This window comes from Triturus cristatus, chromosome 3_1 (assembly GCF_964204655.1).
Source record: "Triturus cristatus chromosome 3_1, aTriCri1.1, whole genome shotgun sequence".
NCBI classification, from domain to species: domain Eukaryota; kingdom Metazoa; phylum Chordata; class Amphibia; order Caudata; family Salamandridae; genus Triturus; species Triturus cristatus.
Window position 1 is genome coordinate 942,955,448 of NC_140583.1, and position 18,359 is coordinate 942,973,806.

Below are 18,359 nucleotides of genomic sequence, written 5' to 3' on the forward strand. Positions count from 1 at the left end.
ACAGCTTAGTCTCAGCCTGGGTCAGGGGCGGTGGGTACCAGGTAGATAGTGCTTATCGCCAGGACACCCTTGGATAGCAGTGCGCATTATAAGCCTATATAACATAACATAACATGGAAAATTGGGTCTTGATGAATACATTCCAGTATAAAAACTTTTAGCAAACTGTTATATCTGTTGGACGATGCCATCAGTGATATCATCAATGATGTCATTTGAGATGTCATCACTGATGTCATCAATTATATCACTTGACATGTCATGAGTGATGTAATATAGCCTTATAGCCCGCTGTAGCAGGCTATACCAGCTATTATAGGCCCGCTGCATCGTTAAAGGCCCGAGCCGAAGGCGAGGGACTTTAACAAAGCTGCGGGACTTTAATAGCTGGTATAGCCCTGCTACGAAGGGCTATAAGGCTATTACAACATTTTGTCACTAGAGGGAAGAATGTTCTAACAAATAAAACAAAGCCTTCAGGGAGCGCGAGGGGATTCAAATCCCCTCAGGCTCCCTGAACCCTTTGTTCACAGCCAGAGCTGTGAACAAAGAAACATTGGAATGTTGGAGCTCCGGGCTTATACCAGCCATTGTAAGCCCGGAGCACTCCATTGTTTTCAATGGAGCTCCCAACATTTCAATGTTCTAATATGTGAAAAGTGTGCTTCCAATTCCCTCTTATTCAGTCCTCTTTTAATATGAACACAGTAAAGTCTGTACATAGGGACACATGAATAGGTATGATATAACAAGAATGACAAACAGCAGTAAAACATTTTGGTCAACAAAGTTTAAATTTGCTAATTATCTCACATGCTTTCCTTTATTCGTGCCAGGAGAGGCTCAAGCCATCCGATAGTACATTCACAGTGGGCATCCAAGAATGTTATAACCTGGCCTGTAGAGGCAGTTGCTCCTCTAAGTCTAGCCCGAATTAGTCCTGAGCGTTGTTCCATCCTGAGAATTTTCACTGGCACTTGCAGTTTGTTCACATAATTCTCCAAGGGAGTTTTTAGAAAATCTGTAAAGACAATGTACACACAGAATGTGTAAAAGGCAGGGTAAATATCAATCAAGGTCACTGACAATGCGACGCTTTATGAAAGGTTTCCTCGGCACAGTTCCATATCAAATCAGATACTGGTAAATAAAACCCAAAGAAAAACGGCTTATTATGAAACAAAAATTACAAATATCAAAATCTGAAACTGTGGAACACGCACGCTACAGGCTACCAAGCCATTGCTGACATTGTCCACCATATAAAGGTCTATGGAAACTGGGATTCCTTAATACATGGTTGAAATCAACAGTGTCTTAGTGAATACACTCTTTTTATACTTTGTGAAGCCCTGAAGAAGTCTCTGCATGAGACGAAATGCGTTGGCTATGATCTTCTATTGTAACGAAAAAATATAATAAAGAAAAAATCCTTTAAGACATCCACATCAGGAATCTGGACATTTTTTCTTGTGTGCCCACTATTTCTTGAACATTGATGTTAACTGTTGAATAGTGCTGAAACCTTTTGTGTATAATGTTGCCATAGGATTCGTTTCCTAGTTAAGGAGCATAGAGGGGAGTGCTCCTTGGTTCTCTGCATTACATGTGATTTTCAGGACACATTTCATTGTCAGGTGCGGTCTCTTACAGCCTCTACCCTCATTTCGATTGCATTCAAAAATTACAAATAGGTTGAGGTGCATTACAATATTTTATGAGAAAGTAGAAATGAGCTGCCAACTAAGCAATCTAATTCAAAGAAGAAGACCATGCCAAGTCTATGTTGACACGGTGCTGTCATTGGGCACACTGGAGTAATTCACAATTTGTGTAAGTTGTTTTTTTCAAAGTACTATATTTGTGGAATGGAGCATTTGCCACTTATGGCAAATGACTGCATTCAGTGGACTAACAGTCTGCATTTAATAATTGCTGTGTGATTGTTTGGGAGAGGTATGTAAGAGTGAGGGCCAAGGAATGGGTTTTAGCATTTTCACACTTTAAGACAGACATTTGGTGTGATAGTTATATGACCAATGTGAATGTTTTGGTGATAGCGATGTCCTCATTTACTTTGAAAAGAGTGCAATGTGATACACTGTTCCTTTGAACTGTAGTAAGTTATTATCAATTTGTGAGAGACAAAAATCACACAAATTTAACATGATAAGCACCAAGGGCTCTGTCTAAAGTAGATTCTTTAAACTGATAGTTCTCCAAGTCAGTGAGCTATTTTAGACAGCAGAGTCCAAAAACAGAAAAGGGTAAACCCTCATGACGTTTCCTCATATCTGGTCAGTTGCCCCTTTTTTCCTTCCTCTCACTACCCTCGTCAATACAAGACAACCACTTTTCACATGCATTCAGGGGTCTGGCCACAGGGCCTGGCCTGCAGCTGTACCCTGCATCCAAACTCCAGCTAGCTGTTAACTGGCCAGAGAATTCAGCCCAAGTTTTCTTTTTTAAATTTGTTTTTCATTCCCTCAGGACATGCTCGAACGTCAGGGGCTGCACTAGGTCCTGCAGGAGTTTCATGGAACTACCATTTTCTTTATTTGGCTCTATGCATGGGCCCCTATAGGACCCCTTCCCACACAGGGTAGGAGCTCAGGGTATTTCTACCTTGCCACCTTCTATATCTTTTAAAAAATATTTTCAGGACTCTGGAACCAGGTCCACAAGTCCTGTAACGGCAACCACAACATTTTTCTTCATGTTGCAGCCTCAAATCACATTGCACGTCCCCGCTGGACTCCCACCGACCCAAACAAACGGATTTACATTTTTATAATTTTTCCTGTTGGAATCCCACATTTGTACAATGCCATCCATGATTTAGTCATTGATGGCTCTGTGCTAATTCTATGCTTATATACTTTGTTGTAAAACTGGCAACAGTCTTTGTCAATTTCTAGCTCAGTATTGATGGCATTGTGCTAATCCTATGCTTAAAATTGCTGCAGAGAAACAGACATTTGAGATAAGCAGATTCAGAGTGTTTGTGGTGTTATAGGGTGAGAACTACCCAGAGTTCCCTACTTCCTTTAGTGCATAATTTGTGCATTACTCTAAGCCTGAAAGTGTATTGTCTTGACTTATACTAGGTGCTCCTTTGTGTCTGGACAAACCTATACCTTTCTGATAAGCTCTAATTAGAGTAAAACACATGTGACAGGGGTTGCATTTATTATTCCAGGTTGACGTGGATGGTATTTTACTAATACATACATGTAATACTGACTCAGTAGAAAAAGATGATATTTGAGTTGAGAAGATTCAGTGTTGGTGGTGTTTTAGGGTGCTGCATATAAAGGAACTGTTCTCCCCCTAAACCAGGAAACCTGGGTACTACCTGGAATTCCCTGATTTCTTTTGTGCATAATTTATGTGGCACTCTAAGCCTAGAAAGGTATTCACATATGTACATATGTATTGCCCTGTGACGTTTGTGGTAGTTAAGTTAGGACCATATTTCCTTTGGAAATTGAGTTTCTGGTTTGCTTATTATAACTTTTGCACCATTTGACACATCTTCTGAGACGTTCCAAATAAAGTCTCATCCAGTTCAGCTCCTTCCTGGAAAGCTTCATGGTAATCCATCAAACTGGATCTTCCCACAGCAGTTTTCCATTGAAAAAGAAGACAGAGATACAGCACACATGGTTGCATGGAATGTGCACAGCTAGTTTTCGATCCAGAAAGCAAGCTTTTTGTGATTTAGTGTAAATCTGTTCAGTAGTTAAGAAAAATGAAGCACAACCATTTATGTATATTTTACGCTGCTTAGGTTCTGTGGACCCGACAGATCTCAAGACTTGGGAAACTCAGTCTCCTGTCCTCATAAAAAGATTTAAGGCAACACATAGGGGGTGGCGTAGGGTTACCCTGGGACCAAAAACTGTATTTCTTTCATTGGAACCACAGATTTGAATCAAAATTTAATGGACATGGCATTACATTACAAAAGGCAGGAATGGACAGGGCATTATATTTAAAAAACTCTAGAGATTCACTGAAAAAACAAAGGTTAAAGTGGTGCTATAGTCAAGTGAAAATAACAGTAAATGTAATGTTTAATCTAAAAAAAACACTGAAATGTATCAGTTATAATTATCTGATGAAACTATATTCATATGTGCTCCCTCCATGCATTGCTTAGGACCCCATATATTACAACATTCATTAAATGTTCTATGACATCATTAATAAAATCACTTACGACATCTGAAATGACATAATTGATGACCTCACATATGGTACTGCTAATATTTACAATAAAGAATTGGGTTTAGTGGCCCACCCTGGCATTTGGCTGTATCCTCTAACTAAAGGTCCCAAAAGTCTTTCCGCCATGCCTAGGGGCACATGGAAAGAAATGTAGAATACCCACTAGACACCGGGGATAGGTTTAAAACAATGAAGGTCCTAGTATTGGGCATACTCCTCCACCGCTAAAACCTAAACAGGTTTTAGTGCCCTCCCTGGGGTGAGGTCCGGACAAGTTACCCCCAGTCAGCCCCTTGGGGGCAACAAAGTGCACCGGATTCCATGGATAGTTTATATCTTTTTTTAAGAAAAAGAATGAGGTTGGGTCCACCATGTCCAGGCATTAGGACGCAACCTACAGCTAAAGCTAGCCCGAGCAGTCTTTTCTTCCTCCAGGGCCTAGAGCATCCCCTTCCCTACGGCAAGCAAGTAAGAGAGGATTTGGGTGTAATTTTGACATATGGGCAGGGTAATGAGGAGGTTAACCCCCCACAATCTGTTTCCCCTGGGTGTCAGAAAAAAGTCTTAAACTGTGTTGTGCCCAGGGGTTTAGGGTTGCAGTGCAGTGAAAAGACTGGCAAACCCAGCACCCCATTCTGTTTCACAATGTATTTCTAACGGTCTGGTAAGCTTTCTAACCTCCCTGGGACAGACAGATGGGTGGTAAACACTCCTGTCTGACCATACAAACTACCAGGGAACTAGGGGTGAAAAGAAATAGGCTGGGGTGCTGGACCACCTTAGCAACAGACAGTATTTCTGCCACAATGGAAGGGAAAATGGCGAACTTTATCCCATTTCTACCAACCCATATGTCGTGACTAAACTCAAAGAAATTTAATTTCCTTTAACCTACCATGGTAAAGGGTTACATTATTCAGGTGTTGAGCAAGGAGGCAAACAAGGAACCCTACCAAGCCTGCGCATTTCTGACATCTGAAGGCTCACGAAAATGCCATGCAAAGGTCAAAGCATGGGTCAAAAAAGGCTATTTTTCAGAGCACTTCCAGCCAATAGTCAAAGTCATACTACCCTGCGTTCAATATTGAGACACTCCTCTCCAGATGTGGGTGGGCCTGACAGGTCATTTGAATGAACCAAAACTGTAACCATGTGAAGGCCGCACTGACACCACCATCCAAATTGTGACCGATTCCTGTTGCAGGTGATAAGCTAAGTCACACAAGAGGTGCACCGTTTTTAATGGGAGAAGAGTGTGAACACTCAGAAGTAAGAATATTGTGGATTCAGTAAAATCTGTGATTTTTGCTAAAGTTTGACATTTTCAGGGAATTCTGCATAAGTGTGAGCCTCGTAAATCACACCATCCTAGGACCTCCCCTGGTAGAAATGTCTGGGGTTGATGGATTTCACTGAGTGCTTGCCAAGCTCCAATCCAAGTACCAAATCTATGCAGTTCGCCGGAAGGGGTGAATTTAAAGAACATAATTTAAATGTTTTCCATGTTGCATTTTTACGCTTTTCCTTTCATGGGTTTTAGGCCTATCCTCACAAATAGGATAGTGTTTTTATCAGAAGAAGTGTGGGAAAGCTGGGTGGTACGATTTTTTTAAGATCCACACAGTACCCAGAACTTTCTCTCACAGAAATATGAGAAAAATCCTTCCACCTCATCAGTGTTTCAAACCAGAAGCCCCAGTCGAACGCTGCACCTTGGCAACAGTGGACACAGATAGCCCACTTGCCCTGATGTCTGGGTCCTTTGGCAGATTCATCTGAGGTGACTGAGATAATCTGTATGAAAGTGTTCACACAAGCATTGTTTCCTTTCTTTAGGTGGAGTTTCTGTATAGGATGTCTAGCACTCTGTGTTCTCCACCTGACTTCCTTTTTCCAATCATTCCTTCTCAGTATGAAAAGGCCTATAAAACCCTGGGGAAGTCTACACTGCCTTTCAAATGAATTCTCAACAGACGACAGTCCGGTGTCAATTTCTGTTACATTGCGTCGATCGCTCATTAGACGGATTGCCTGCTTAATGTAATAAATCAGTAGTCCAAGTTTGTATGTGGCAGGTTAGAATGAAAGAAAATATTGTTTTTTGAAAAGCACTCTGCCAGGGACTTGCATAAAACTTTCATGTGGCATCAGTTTGACATTGGTGGAGGAAATCACTGGAGGTTCCATATCACACTGAGAAAAGCAGGGCATGTGATTCCAGACAAGGGACCAAGGCTTTCAGCAATCCTTGGTGTGTAGTCTACAATTAAACATTAAATCCTGCACTGTATGTAGAGGGGAGGGGGAATTCCTGATGTCCAGCCTCAACCATCTGATCAACCCCAGAAGAGAAATGTAAGAACAAAATAGAGCCAGACTTGTTTTGCAGAACTGAAGCTCACCTTCTTGTGCTCAAGGAAATAGCAGAGAAGGAATATTGCCTACTAAACGTTTCTTAGGTATACAACATTTCTGGTGTAGTTCCTAAGCCAGTAGAAAACTGGGCCACATCTAATTTGAGGTTGAGTTTGCATTGGTAGTACTATTTTATCAGGTTGGAGTGGGATGTTCAATGATGAAGAGTGCCACAAAATGTGGGTGAGACCCTCTCAACCAATAATTTTGGATTGTTGCTAGTCGCTGGTAGGTAATAATTATTTTCCAATACAAGGAGTTTACTGTACCTTTTCTGATGTAAAAACAGATTATCTCCCTATTGGACAAGACACACACAACAAAAAAAAACGTTATCACCTGCATGACTGAGGTAGTCACTTGGAGGAAATTCAACTACCTCAAACTCAGCACAAGCAAAACTGAAGTGGTGATCTTTTGAAGGAATGCCTCTGCCTGGGACTCTACCTGGTGGCCAACGGACCTCAGCTTCACCCCCACCACTGACGTCATAAGTCTTTGAATCATCATGGACAAAAAGCTCAAATGAGATGGCCCAAGTAAACGGAGTGACCACCACTTGATTCAACATCCTGAGGATGCTGCGAAAGATCTTCAAATGGCTACAGATAAACATCAGGAAGGCAGGTACACAGGCCTCGATTACCAGCATAATTGACTATGGCACACCACATCAAGGCCTCCTCTTCACTTCATGAGTTTTACAAGAAAGCTGAAGATCTTGCCTTTTGAACAATCACTCCAAGGAGGCAGCTGTTGTTTTCACCTGTAAAGCACCTAGATACCTTCAGAGATGATTAGTGTGTAATAGAAATACGAAATAACATGACATAACACACAGAGCAACATACTGTGAACAAAATTACAAACATCTATAGTCTTCAGGTGGGAGTGCAAACCAGAACCTCTCTAAATGGGGATTGGCAGGATCACCAGTATGCAAATCAAGTACTCGACACAAATGCCAGAAGGGGCACCTAACCCAATAAATACAGTCTGTTACTGTTATTTACAAGGTACTACGTGACAGCGGCCATAACACTGAAAACAACAAAACCCCTGTATAGGCATATTGTAAAATTAAATATAACTTTCCATTATTCACAAGCCATACCCACTGGCTTTGTCAGGGTATGCACAATACAAAAAAAGACCTCATGCCTTTGGCAATGCATTTCATAATATAAACCTCCTCTTAGGGATATCTAAAACACACCTTTTTGATTACTAGGCAGGCTAGCTATCAGTTCTTACACTACAAAAAGGGTCAGCTGCTGCAAGGGATCTGACATCAAACCCTAATGGGTTTGTTCGGGTGTGGGTACCCTTCACTCTGCGCATACCAGGTCTTATTTGCAGGGTAATTAGAGCTTGTCGCTTTCTACCTCTGGTGGGGGCTATGTGGGGTGCAAGGCTGATTTGATGTGGGTGCCCCATGGATGAGTCTTCTGACTTTGCCCCTTTGGAGCGCTAGCTTCCAACCATGAACAGTTTTCTCACTGCATGAGGCCGGTTGCTCCTGCGGCCACCTAGACCTATTCATTTTTATCTTAGTAGGGTTTTCATTTTCTTACGGTAGGCACTTTCAACACACAACACAAGTATGTAAAGGATCAGCTGTAGCAGTTATCCCACTGTTCTTTATGGGTACCTCTCAACTTTCGGAGCCAGCGCATGAATTTAAGATGGCATGTGTAGGTTCGTGTGATTGGTGGGGCACCCATCCAATCTAGTAGTGCAGCTCTATTCCTTCACGTCTTTCTGTCACTCAAATGAACCAACCCCCTCCTGTCTCATGCTGCATTCTGGAAAGGACTGCAAATGGTACCTCAAACCCAAAGTACAGCACACCTCCCTCTCATGCAATCTCGTCCCCAAATGCATAATAGTCCCCTCCAAAACTCTTTAAATAAACACACACTGGCAAGCAGAGACAGAAGGGGCTCCTCCCATAGCCAGCACCTGGAAGCATTTATCCTCATGGTTAGCAAGGACTAACAGTATGACGGCTCAGACGAATGCAAGCCTGTGGTCCCCTCTTTGGCAGGAGAAGTTGAACCCAACTAGAATTGGCTCACTCTCTCTTAGATATTCGGGTGGGATTCTATAAAGGGATCCCACGCTACTGTAGAGGTAAAAGATCAGAGGCCCGAAAGCAAATACACTGAGAGTTTTCACAGACAGAAGCCGATCTGCTATAGGTCTATGGGGTAACAACAGCAACAACAGCATCCGTGATTGGTGCCAAAGATGCTTGGATGAAAACAATATGCAGCAGTGGTGACAGAGACACACAGGCATTCCCACTTCCTGTCGATGCAGCAAGACGAAATAAAGGTTCAGTAGTTGTCAAAGAGGCAACTAGGCTCATAGTCTTCCTGTCAGTATCACTCAAGGGAGTAAAAGTGCAGACACTGTCGTGAAGGCACTGGGCCTTCCCATATGCAGAGCTCTTGCAAGCAAAATATGGGAACTGGATAAACCAAATGTCCCTGATATACTCTGCTATGTTCAGCTACATTCAATGTAATAGTGGTTGGCATTTTACCAACTGGTCTCTCAGATTCAAATGTGGTGCCCGCATTATGGAGGGAGCCAATTGCATAAAATCCTGTTCTCTGCCTAACAAACCGACTGGTAACTCACCCACCAAATGCTAAATCAACCCATTAGTATGTATGTGTTTGACCTGCGATCTTGACGTCTTTTTCCCCTGTCTTTTTTTGCTTCTGACCTCCTGTTTTTGACTGTGTACTGCATTTCTATTTTTGCTGGTTTTAGAACTCTGGGCACTTTACTACTGATGATCCGTGCTAAAGTGCAAGTGCTCCCTGTGTGAACTGTGTTTGGTTATCCATGTTTGGCATCACTCCCAGGCAGGATCGGATTGGCAGGCCTTTGTACGAGGGGCATGTGATAAAGGCCAGCTGGTGGGCTGTGTTTTTTTTAGCTGCAAATAAACTCCCATCATTTGCCTTGGCTGTTGGCAAACGCGGCTGCACGCGAAAAGTAGAGGTCAAACCTCAGTGGGACCACGTACAGACCTTGAAGGCTCATTGTCATATGCGGTCGGGCAATGAGCCAAAGTGAGCAGGCACAGCATGCCACAATTGAGCTTCGGGGAGTGGCGCTGCTGTTTTTGAGCTTCACAGCTAGCACTAATGGGGGTGGATTAAAAGGGAGCTGTGCCTGCAAGGAGCCAGATTACAAACGGTGGCCATTTAAGAGGTTCTACTTTCGTCTCCAGCGGCAGACAGATGAGCCTTGGATGTCTCCTTCCTCATGCCATCTACAAAACTGTGAGGAGCTCCCGTTTTTTAAAGAAAATGAAAACAAATAAGGCTAACAACCAGAGGCGCAACTAGAGCCACATTTCGGGGGGGGGGCTGAGCAAAAATTCGGGGGGGGGGCTGAACTTTAAGCAATAGGCAGAGTGGAGCTGCAGGGGCTCTTAGAAGGGGTGAAACAACAGCAAGGCCTCATTAACATGCAAATGGTCTTTTAAAGACCTGTAAAGTGCTCGGGTGCGGCTGCTTTTTTGCCCGGGAAGGTGTCTCATCCCGGGCTGCCACACACGACGGGGGGGGGGGGGGGGGGGGCTGAGGCCCTTTGAGTCCAATGGGTGTTGCGCGCCTGCTAACAACCAAATTGACCAAAAAGAAAACTCTGACAACTCAAAACAATATGGTTATTTTACAACATTATTGTGAAAAACATTCATCCTGGCACAAAAATGACAAAGGGAAGTAATAAAATGGAACGAGTACAGTTTGGAGACAAAAGGAAAAGTGAGATGTGCAAAGTGGAGAAGAATGACAAAAAAAATGGAAGAGAAAAGGAAATTAAGAGAGAGGAAAAATAACTCCCCTGATACTACATAACATAAGCAACATTTTATGAGAAGTTATTATCCACAAATGTGGGGTACTTTTTTGTTTGGTGCCCGGGCCTAATTATAGTCTCAATCCTACTCTGCTCCCAGGGCCCTGCTCATGGCCAGCACTCCTCTGCTCTGTAACTAGGTCTGCACTTCACAAGTCCACTTACACACGTGTGAATTAACAGCACTCTACTGCTACCAAAGTCTCATGAATGTGGAATGTGCAAGGTCTGCGCTTCACAAGTCCACTTACACACGTGTGAATTACCAGCACTATACTGCTACCAAAGTCTCATGGATGTGGAATGTGCAAGGTCTGCGCTTCACAAGTCCACTTACACACGTGTGAATTACCAGCACTATACTGCTACCAAAGTCTCATGGATGTGGAATGTGCAAGGTCTGCGCTTCACAAGTCCACTTACACACGTGTGAATTAACAGCACTATACTGCTACCAAAGTCTCATGGATGTGGAATGTGCAAACATTCTGGGAGTGGGACAACACATTAAAAAACATCCCCGATACTATCACATTCCCCGAATATTTGGAAGAATTCCGTGAGACTCGTACATATACTACACTTACAAAGTTCGTTTGACAAACCTGCCTATCAGCAATACACCTGGTTACTAATTCAAATGTACACATAGATGAGAGCAGAGAGGAACGCCTGGCAAACACATGTCAGTCATTAATACAGGAACATGATTCATTTGGTTGAACTCCCAGATTGCTATGATATCTTGAAAGAAGTAGTCCGAAATAAGCATGAAAGCTCACTGTACACACAAGCATAGTGCAAATACACATGGCGGCATAACAAACAAGCTTTGGCAAAGCCAATTGCTCCTGCCTATGCTAGAGCTATTCAATTCGGCAATGTGTTTTAGCCATGTTTTAGACCACACCCCTAAATGGATAGGCCACACCCCTTTATGAAGTTGGTCATGCTCCTTTTAGAGCACCCCTAGTTTTTTTCTCCCACTTAAAGCCCTGGGTTGGCCCAAGGTAGCCCTATGGGAATGGTGCAGTGTATTTAGAAGGTATGAATGAATGAAGAAACATTTCTAAAGTGCGTGGTTAGCCGGGGCCATCCCAGAGACGTCAGCGGTGCAGCTTCAAACTCAGGGCATAATTAAGGAAACAGATATGTTTTTATTAATTTTCGAAAGGTCAGGTAGTTTGGCTCAAGGTGAATGCAAGGGTGGAGGTGGTTTCATAACTTGGCTGCATTATACGAGAAGAGACGACCTCCACTTCGCATTCTTCTTATTTTCGGGACTGCCGCCAATTGTTTATTGTCTGACCTCAAGGCCCTATTCGAGCGGTAGGGCTGAATGATGGAACTGATAATTGGTGGGCCCTTGCCTGAAAGTGCTTTATGTGTAATACACAACGCCTTAAACTGGATCCTCTCCTGGATTGGAAGCCAGTGAAGTGAGGCAAGCACAGGTTTAGGTGATAGGCACTTGGGGATATTCAAGAGTGCTGCACAATTTTGTACGATCTGTAGTTTTTTGGGTAGTGAGGTGTGGGGCTCCCAGGTAAAGGACGTTGGCATAATCAGGGTGTGACAAAATTAATGCTTGAACCAGCAATCTTCTGGCAGAAAAAGGTAGCAGAGGAAGGATCTTTCTTATCATTCTCAGAATCCTGTAGCAGCATGCTGCGACCTTTGGTGCTTGCTCCTTAAAATCAAGATTACGGTCCATCCATACACCCAAGCTCTTAATTTGTTCTTTCGGGGAGGGGGCTGGACCCAGACAGCTGGGCCAAAAAGAACCTATGTTCAGGGTGTCAGGGTTCCCAAAGTGCATCAGCTCAGACTTAGCCCCGTTGAATTTTAAGTACGAGCTGTTCATCCATATTGATACCTTTTTATGGCATAAGGCTAGGCCAGATCCTGAGTTATCCGGTTGGTTGAGAGAAACCACGAAAAGGGTGTCATCAGCATAGGTAATGATCTGTACTCCAAAAGGCAGTACTACTCCTGCCAGGGAGCTCATATAGATATTAAATAGAGTGGGGCTCAGGGAAGACCTGAGGAACCCCACATTTGAGAGGCATTCGCTTTGAGGTATTTTCATCTTCGAAAACTATAAAAGATCTGTCCTATTTTAGCGCAGTTCCGACCACTCCTGCATCCCTGAGTCTTTGAATCAGCAATTGATGTTTCACCGTATCGATGGCTGTGCTGAGATGAAAAAGGATAAGAGCAGCGCAGCCCCCGCTATCTAAAATGTGTCTTGATTCCTCTACAACTGCCAGAAGCGCCGTTTCTGTGCCCTGCTGTGGTCTAAATACTGCCTGTGAGGGATGAAGACAGATATTTCTATCCAAAAAAGTTGAGAGGACAGAAGTTATGTGCTTCTCGGCTATTTTGCTAATTCCTGGCAATAATGAAATGGGGCGGTAGTTTGCCAACACATCAGGGTCCAGAATCGTTTTTTTTAAGAGCGCTCTAACCATCGCCTGCTTCCAAAGAGGGGGCACAAGTCCCTTCATAATTGAGGCATTGATCATGTCCAAAATCACTGGAGATACAGTCTCAGTGACTAGGTTTAATATAGTGGGAGGGGCAGAATCTGTGGGGGATCCAGATTTTAATTGACTGAGAATCCCTCGAAGGGAGATCAGATTCAAGGGGGGAAGTGCTTCCAGAAGGCCCTCTCCATGTTGGATTATATTTTTCATCGTTTGTTGGACCGTGGCCTCAGGGAAGGACATAAAAATACTTTGTATTTTATCAGAAAAGAACTCTGCTATTTTGTTGCAACGTAGAGGAATATCGACAGAGGCGATAGGTGGCGCAGGAGGTGTAAGGAGTGATTTTGCAATATGAAAGATTTTGCGTGGGGAGTTTGCAGCCGATATAATTCTCTCTTCGTAATAGAGAGCTTGGGTAGATTTTATTTCTGTTTTATAAATTTATATTGCCTCTCCATATTTAACTTTGTTAGTTGAAGAGAAATCCTTTCTCCAGCTTCTTTCCAATCTTTTGCAGGATTGTTTAAACTCCTGAAGTTTGGGAGGAGAATACCAGGCATTTTGAATGACTCCTACCTTTAATGAATCCCTTTTTTGGGGAGAACACTATCAAGTGATGACTCAATCCATTTATTTCATTTATCATTTGCGGTAACCGGATTTGTGTCAGAGGTGGGTGTAGTGTCCTCCAGATTCGTCACCCAAGACTCCGTTGGAGGTTTTGACCAAGTAGGGACCTGTCTGTTGGTTTTCGCAGCTGGGATAATAACATCCTGCGATACCCAGGTGAACGGAATTAAGAAATGGTCTGACCAGGGCATTGGAATGGGATCACTAACCAGAAGATTCTGTATATTTGAAAAGATAGGATCAACCTGGTGACCTTTAGAGTATGTGGGGCCACCTACTTTTTGGGTAAATTGAAACGCTCCCAACCCGTCTATCAGCTCTCGCGTGGTTGATAGTGAGGTGTCATCGAAGTGAAGGTTAAAATTCCCTAATAGGGTCAAATTGGGGAGGGTACTAGCGAAATTAGCTGCAGTGTCAGGAAGCTCTTTACAAAATTGTCCAAGGGGACCTGGGGGGCGGTTTAGCAGGATCCCTGATGGAGTGCAAACATGTAATGTACCGATGGTGAAGAAAATGCTTTCGCAGTTGAAGGTAAGACATGTACTGGTGCGCTTTACATGTCCTGATAGTGAAATAATCTTGCTCGAAGTGGTTTTTGCAGCCTACCTGATCCTTGGTTCACGCTGACCTTCATTGGCGCTTGAGGACGCCCAAACCGACGCACCTCGGAGTCTCCCTGCCGCTGCCGCACCTAACACCTACACGGCCGCTGTGAGCAGGGAAAACCACAGTTCCCATCAACCCTTGCGGGACGAACCCGCCGACGTCACCGCTATCGCGCTTGAAGGCGCATAAATTAAACGGGAGCCCCGGCAGAGCGGGGGTGATCTTGCTCGAAGTGGTTTTTGCAGCCTATCTGATCCTTGGTTCACGCTGACCTTCATTGCCGCTTGAGGACGCCCAAACCGACGCACCTCGGAGTCTCCCTGCCGCTGCCGCACCTAACACCTACGCGGCCGCTGTGAGCAGGGAAAACCACAGTTCCCATCAACCCTTGCGGGACGAACCCGCCGACGTCACCGCTATCGCGCTTGAAGGCGCATAAATTAAACGGGAGCCCCGGCAGAGCGGGGGTGATCTTGCTCGAAGTGGTTTTTGCAGCCTACCTGATCCTTGGTTCACGCTGACCTTCATTGGCGCTTGAGGACGCCCAAACCGACGCACCTCGGAGTCTCCCTGCCGCTGCCGCACCTAACACCTACGCGGCCGCTGTGAGCAGGGAAAACCACAGTTCCCATCAACCCTTGCGGGACGAACCCGCCGACGTCACCGCTATCGCGCTTGAAGGCGCATAAATTAAACGGGAGCCCCGGCAGAGCGGGGGTGATCTTGCTCGAAGTGGTTTTTGCAGCCTACCTGATCCTTGGTTCACGCTGACCTTCATTGGCGCTTGAGGACGCCCAAACCGACGCACCTCGGAGTCTCCCTGCCGCTGCCGCACCTAACACCTACGCGGCCGCTGTGAGCAGGGAAAACCACAGTTCCCATCAACCCTTGCGGGACGAACCCGCCGACGTCACCGCTATCGCGCTTGAAGGCGCATAAATTAAACGGGAGCCCCCGCGACGCGGGATCGCGCACGGGTCGGCGCCGGGCTAAGCCCGGGCAAAGGGCGGGCCGTCTGAGGCCGTCCGAGGACGACAGAGGACGGGACGGACCTTTTCTCCCCTGAAAGTGACTGAGTGAGTGTTTTACTGATCTCTGCCTTGTTGGGCTCCATTGCTAATTGATCTAATTACAGCTGATATCAAGCCGCTGTGAACTATTAGTATATTTGTCATAGCTGTGTGGTGAAATGCCAAAATCGAAAAAGGCAGCAAGTGTGAACATTATGGACAATTATATGGTGCAGATCGTTAGTAAAATTAATAACGACAGGAGGGCATCATTGGGGTTAAATTGCTCTCAAAATCCTCCTGAAAATTCTCCTTTGCCAGCACCCTTGTCTGATTCGCTGTTGGCTTCCCCTTTATTGGTTAACACTAGCACCCCAATTGAAATTGATGTGTTAGAGAGTGATATTCTTGAATTAATTGTCCATCCAACAGTCACCTCACAACCTATTCTTGATGTAGATTTGCACACGGCCACCGAATTAGTTGATTCCGATTCTTCCATCCCTTCCCCCAGAACCAGGCAAGTTAGAGCCTGTAGGAAAATTCAGGCTAAAAATAATGGTTCCCGCCCAGGGAAAAAAAAGGCTACCTCTGCACCTAAAATTGCGAGAAAAGCTGAGGCACCAGAGTTTCACTTTGCTAAATATTCTGAGAATGAATTGTCCAAGAAAATAGCAAACATGATTGATACTAAAATTGAGAGTGTTATTACTCCTCTGGTAGCCAGAATTGATAAATTAATGACAGAGGTAGCCAGATTAAATTCCTTGCTAAACAGACCCGTAGAAGAAGCACCTAGAGTTGAGCCTTCGGCATCAAGTCGCCGTACTCTGACAGCACTACCTGATAGAGGGGAGGGAAGGGTTATACAAAAAGAGATAGTGAATCCCCCACTTTTGCAATCTACAACTGACGAGAATTCCCAGAAGGCATACAAACCAGGCCCTCCTATTAACCGACTTGCTCAACGCCCAGCGAATGATCAGTTCCAATGTATTGTTGAGGCTCTTCCTACCACATTGGTTCTTGTTAATGTACCCATTTTACCACCTGATAAAATAGAAACTACATCTTCCCTCATTAGCAAATCTTTACACTGGTTGACAAAAAATATGAGAATGTCTCCCTGGGGAGAGAGACAACTAGCTGGCGAAATCATCATGGCAAGAAGGGTCTCATGGTTAGGCCATGATCCTAAAAAGTATGCTGGGGATTGTGTGGTTATCAATTTTTCTAACCCAGCTGTCCTCCCTAATATCCTGCATAATATATTTCCCCCACAGCAGAGATATGGCACAATCATTCCCTTAACACTTAAATTTTTCTACTGTAGAAAGAAATGGGAGGTAAATCAAGCGACGGTGAGGAAAGGGCGGACCCCATTGCCTAGTATAGGGGGTGGGAGTGACCTCAATAGGATGTGGAACATCAACATAGAAAATAGATTTGGGGTTCTGTCAGATCTGAACGACTGTGATTGACTTGATGGGAATGTTAGATTTGAGGATGTTGCATCAACTTTGCAGGATACTTTATCTATCCCTATAGGGTCAGCCAGTTGCAAAGACAGTATTGAAATAAGCAACCCCAGCTTTACCCAGTCCATTGTAAAGGAACTTTATAGATCAACATTACCCATCCATCTAGGATGTGGAGATGTTGAACCCCAGGCACCAATAAATGAATCATTAGGTAATCCAAGCAGTAGGGTTGATTATGTGAATAGGATTGGAGATGAGACCCAAAGCTCACCAACGTTAAATGAGTTTACTAGTCCTATTAAATCCAAGTCACGTCTGTCCGTCTTATCCTGGAATCTTGCAGGAATTGGCAATAAAATGCACTGTCCTGAGTGGCACACCTTTGTCGACCAGTTCGACATAATCTTATTCCAAGAGTCATGGTCAACGGACCCGGTTTATCGTTTGGGTTTCCTTAACTTCTACGTACCTGCTACTAAAAAAACCAAAGGTCGTCCCTCAGGAGGCTTGATAATTTGGATCCGCCAATCCCTACGCTGTAAGATAGACCAATATAGTCTTCAATCTAGCGACATCCTGTCATTAAATATCACCTGGCCTAATGACCAGGGATTGGCTATAGCAAATATTTATGCTAGAGGGACGGTTGGAGGCTCCTCATCAGATGTAATATCTGCCTTAGACCATCACCTTTCTGTATTACCATCGGAGAAGCCTATTGTAGTGGGTGGCGATTTTAACACGACGTTCGAACCTCTTGGCTCGGAGGATCAGTTTCTAGCAGAAGAAGAGGATAGTAGGTGGGGGGTTCCCCAGCTGGATCTACCCCCGGTTAAGAGGTGGACAGCCGCGGCCATTCAATTGAAAGCACTCTGTTTAGAGAGAGGGCTTAGGGCTGCTAATGGACGTACTCGGTCAGATCGCCAGGGCGCAAATACGTTTGACAATGGCAGATCCACTAGTCGCATTGATTATTTTCTAGTGGATATAAGGATTTGGGCTAGATTGAACGATATGACCATAATCGTACGAGAAGATAGTGATCAGAACGCCCTGTGCTTAGAACTACAAACCTTCAACGAGCCCATAGAACCTGAAATCAATGGTGGGAAAATCAGCCTGGATGTCGTTGTATCAAACAACATGAGGCATGTTAAATGGGACAGATTCATAGAGAAGCCTGAGGAATTAGAAGATCTTAAAAAAATGGTAACTAATGAAGTGGCTAAATTGAATACACAAGTGACTGGAAATAAATTTTTATCATCAATGGACGAGGTTCACACCACTTTTTTCCTAAATCTCCCAACATTTTTTAAAAAGCCCCTAGTGGGTGAGAAATCTAATAAGGGCAAACAACTTATGGCGGGATGGTTCAACAAATCTTGTAGAACAGCTCGCCAGAGTTTAAGTCTGGCCCTTAGATCGAAAAATATGGAAAATGTGAGATCTGCTAGAAAGCTATATAAACACACACAGCCAGTGGCAAAGAAGGAATGGGACGAGGATCACTGGCAGGATTTGAAAACTGCTTGTCTGTCCAAGGATCAAAAGAAGTTTTGGGCGATAGTGAAGTGGGATAGAGGCGGGGTTGCACCATCTCCCCAAAATAATGT

General features: G+C 44.2%; 1 protein-coding gene across 3 annotated transcripts in view; it reads right to left on the reverse strand.

The window, feature by feature from the left end:
• Positions 1-18,359, reverse strand: part of GALNT13 (polypeptide N-acetylgalactosaminyltransferase 13) — a 1,132,509-nt gene that overhangs the window by 586,651 nt on the left and 527,499 nt on the right. For all 3 annotated transcript variants that reach the window (XM_085645529.1, XM_085645528.1, XM_085645527.1), the window contains exon 4: positions 814-1,021. In XM_085645529.1, coding sequence (XP_085501655.1) covers positions 814-1,021 — 208 coding nt within the window. The remainder of the gene's footprint in view (positions 1-813; positions 1,022-18,359) is intronic.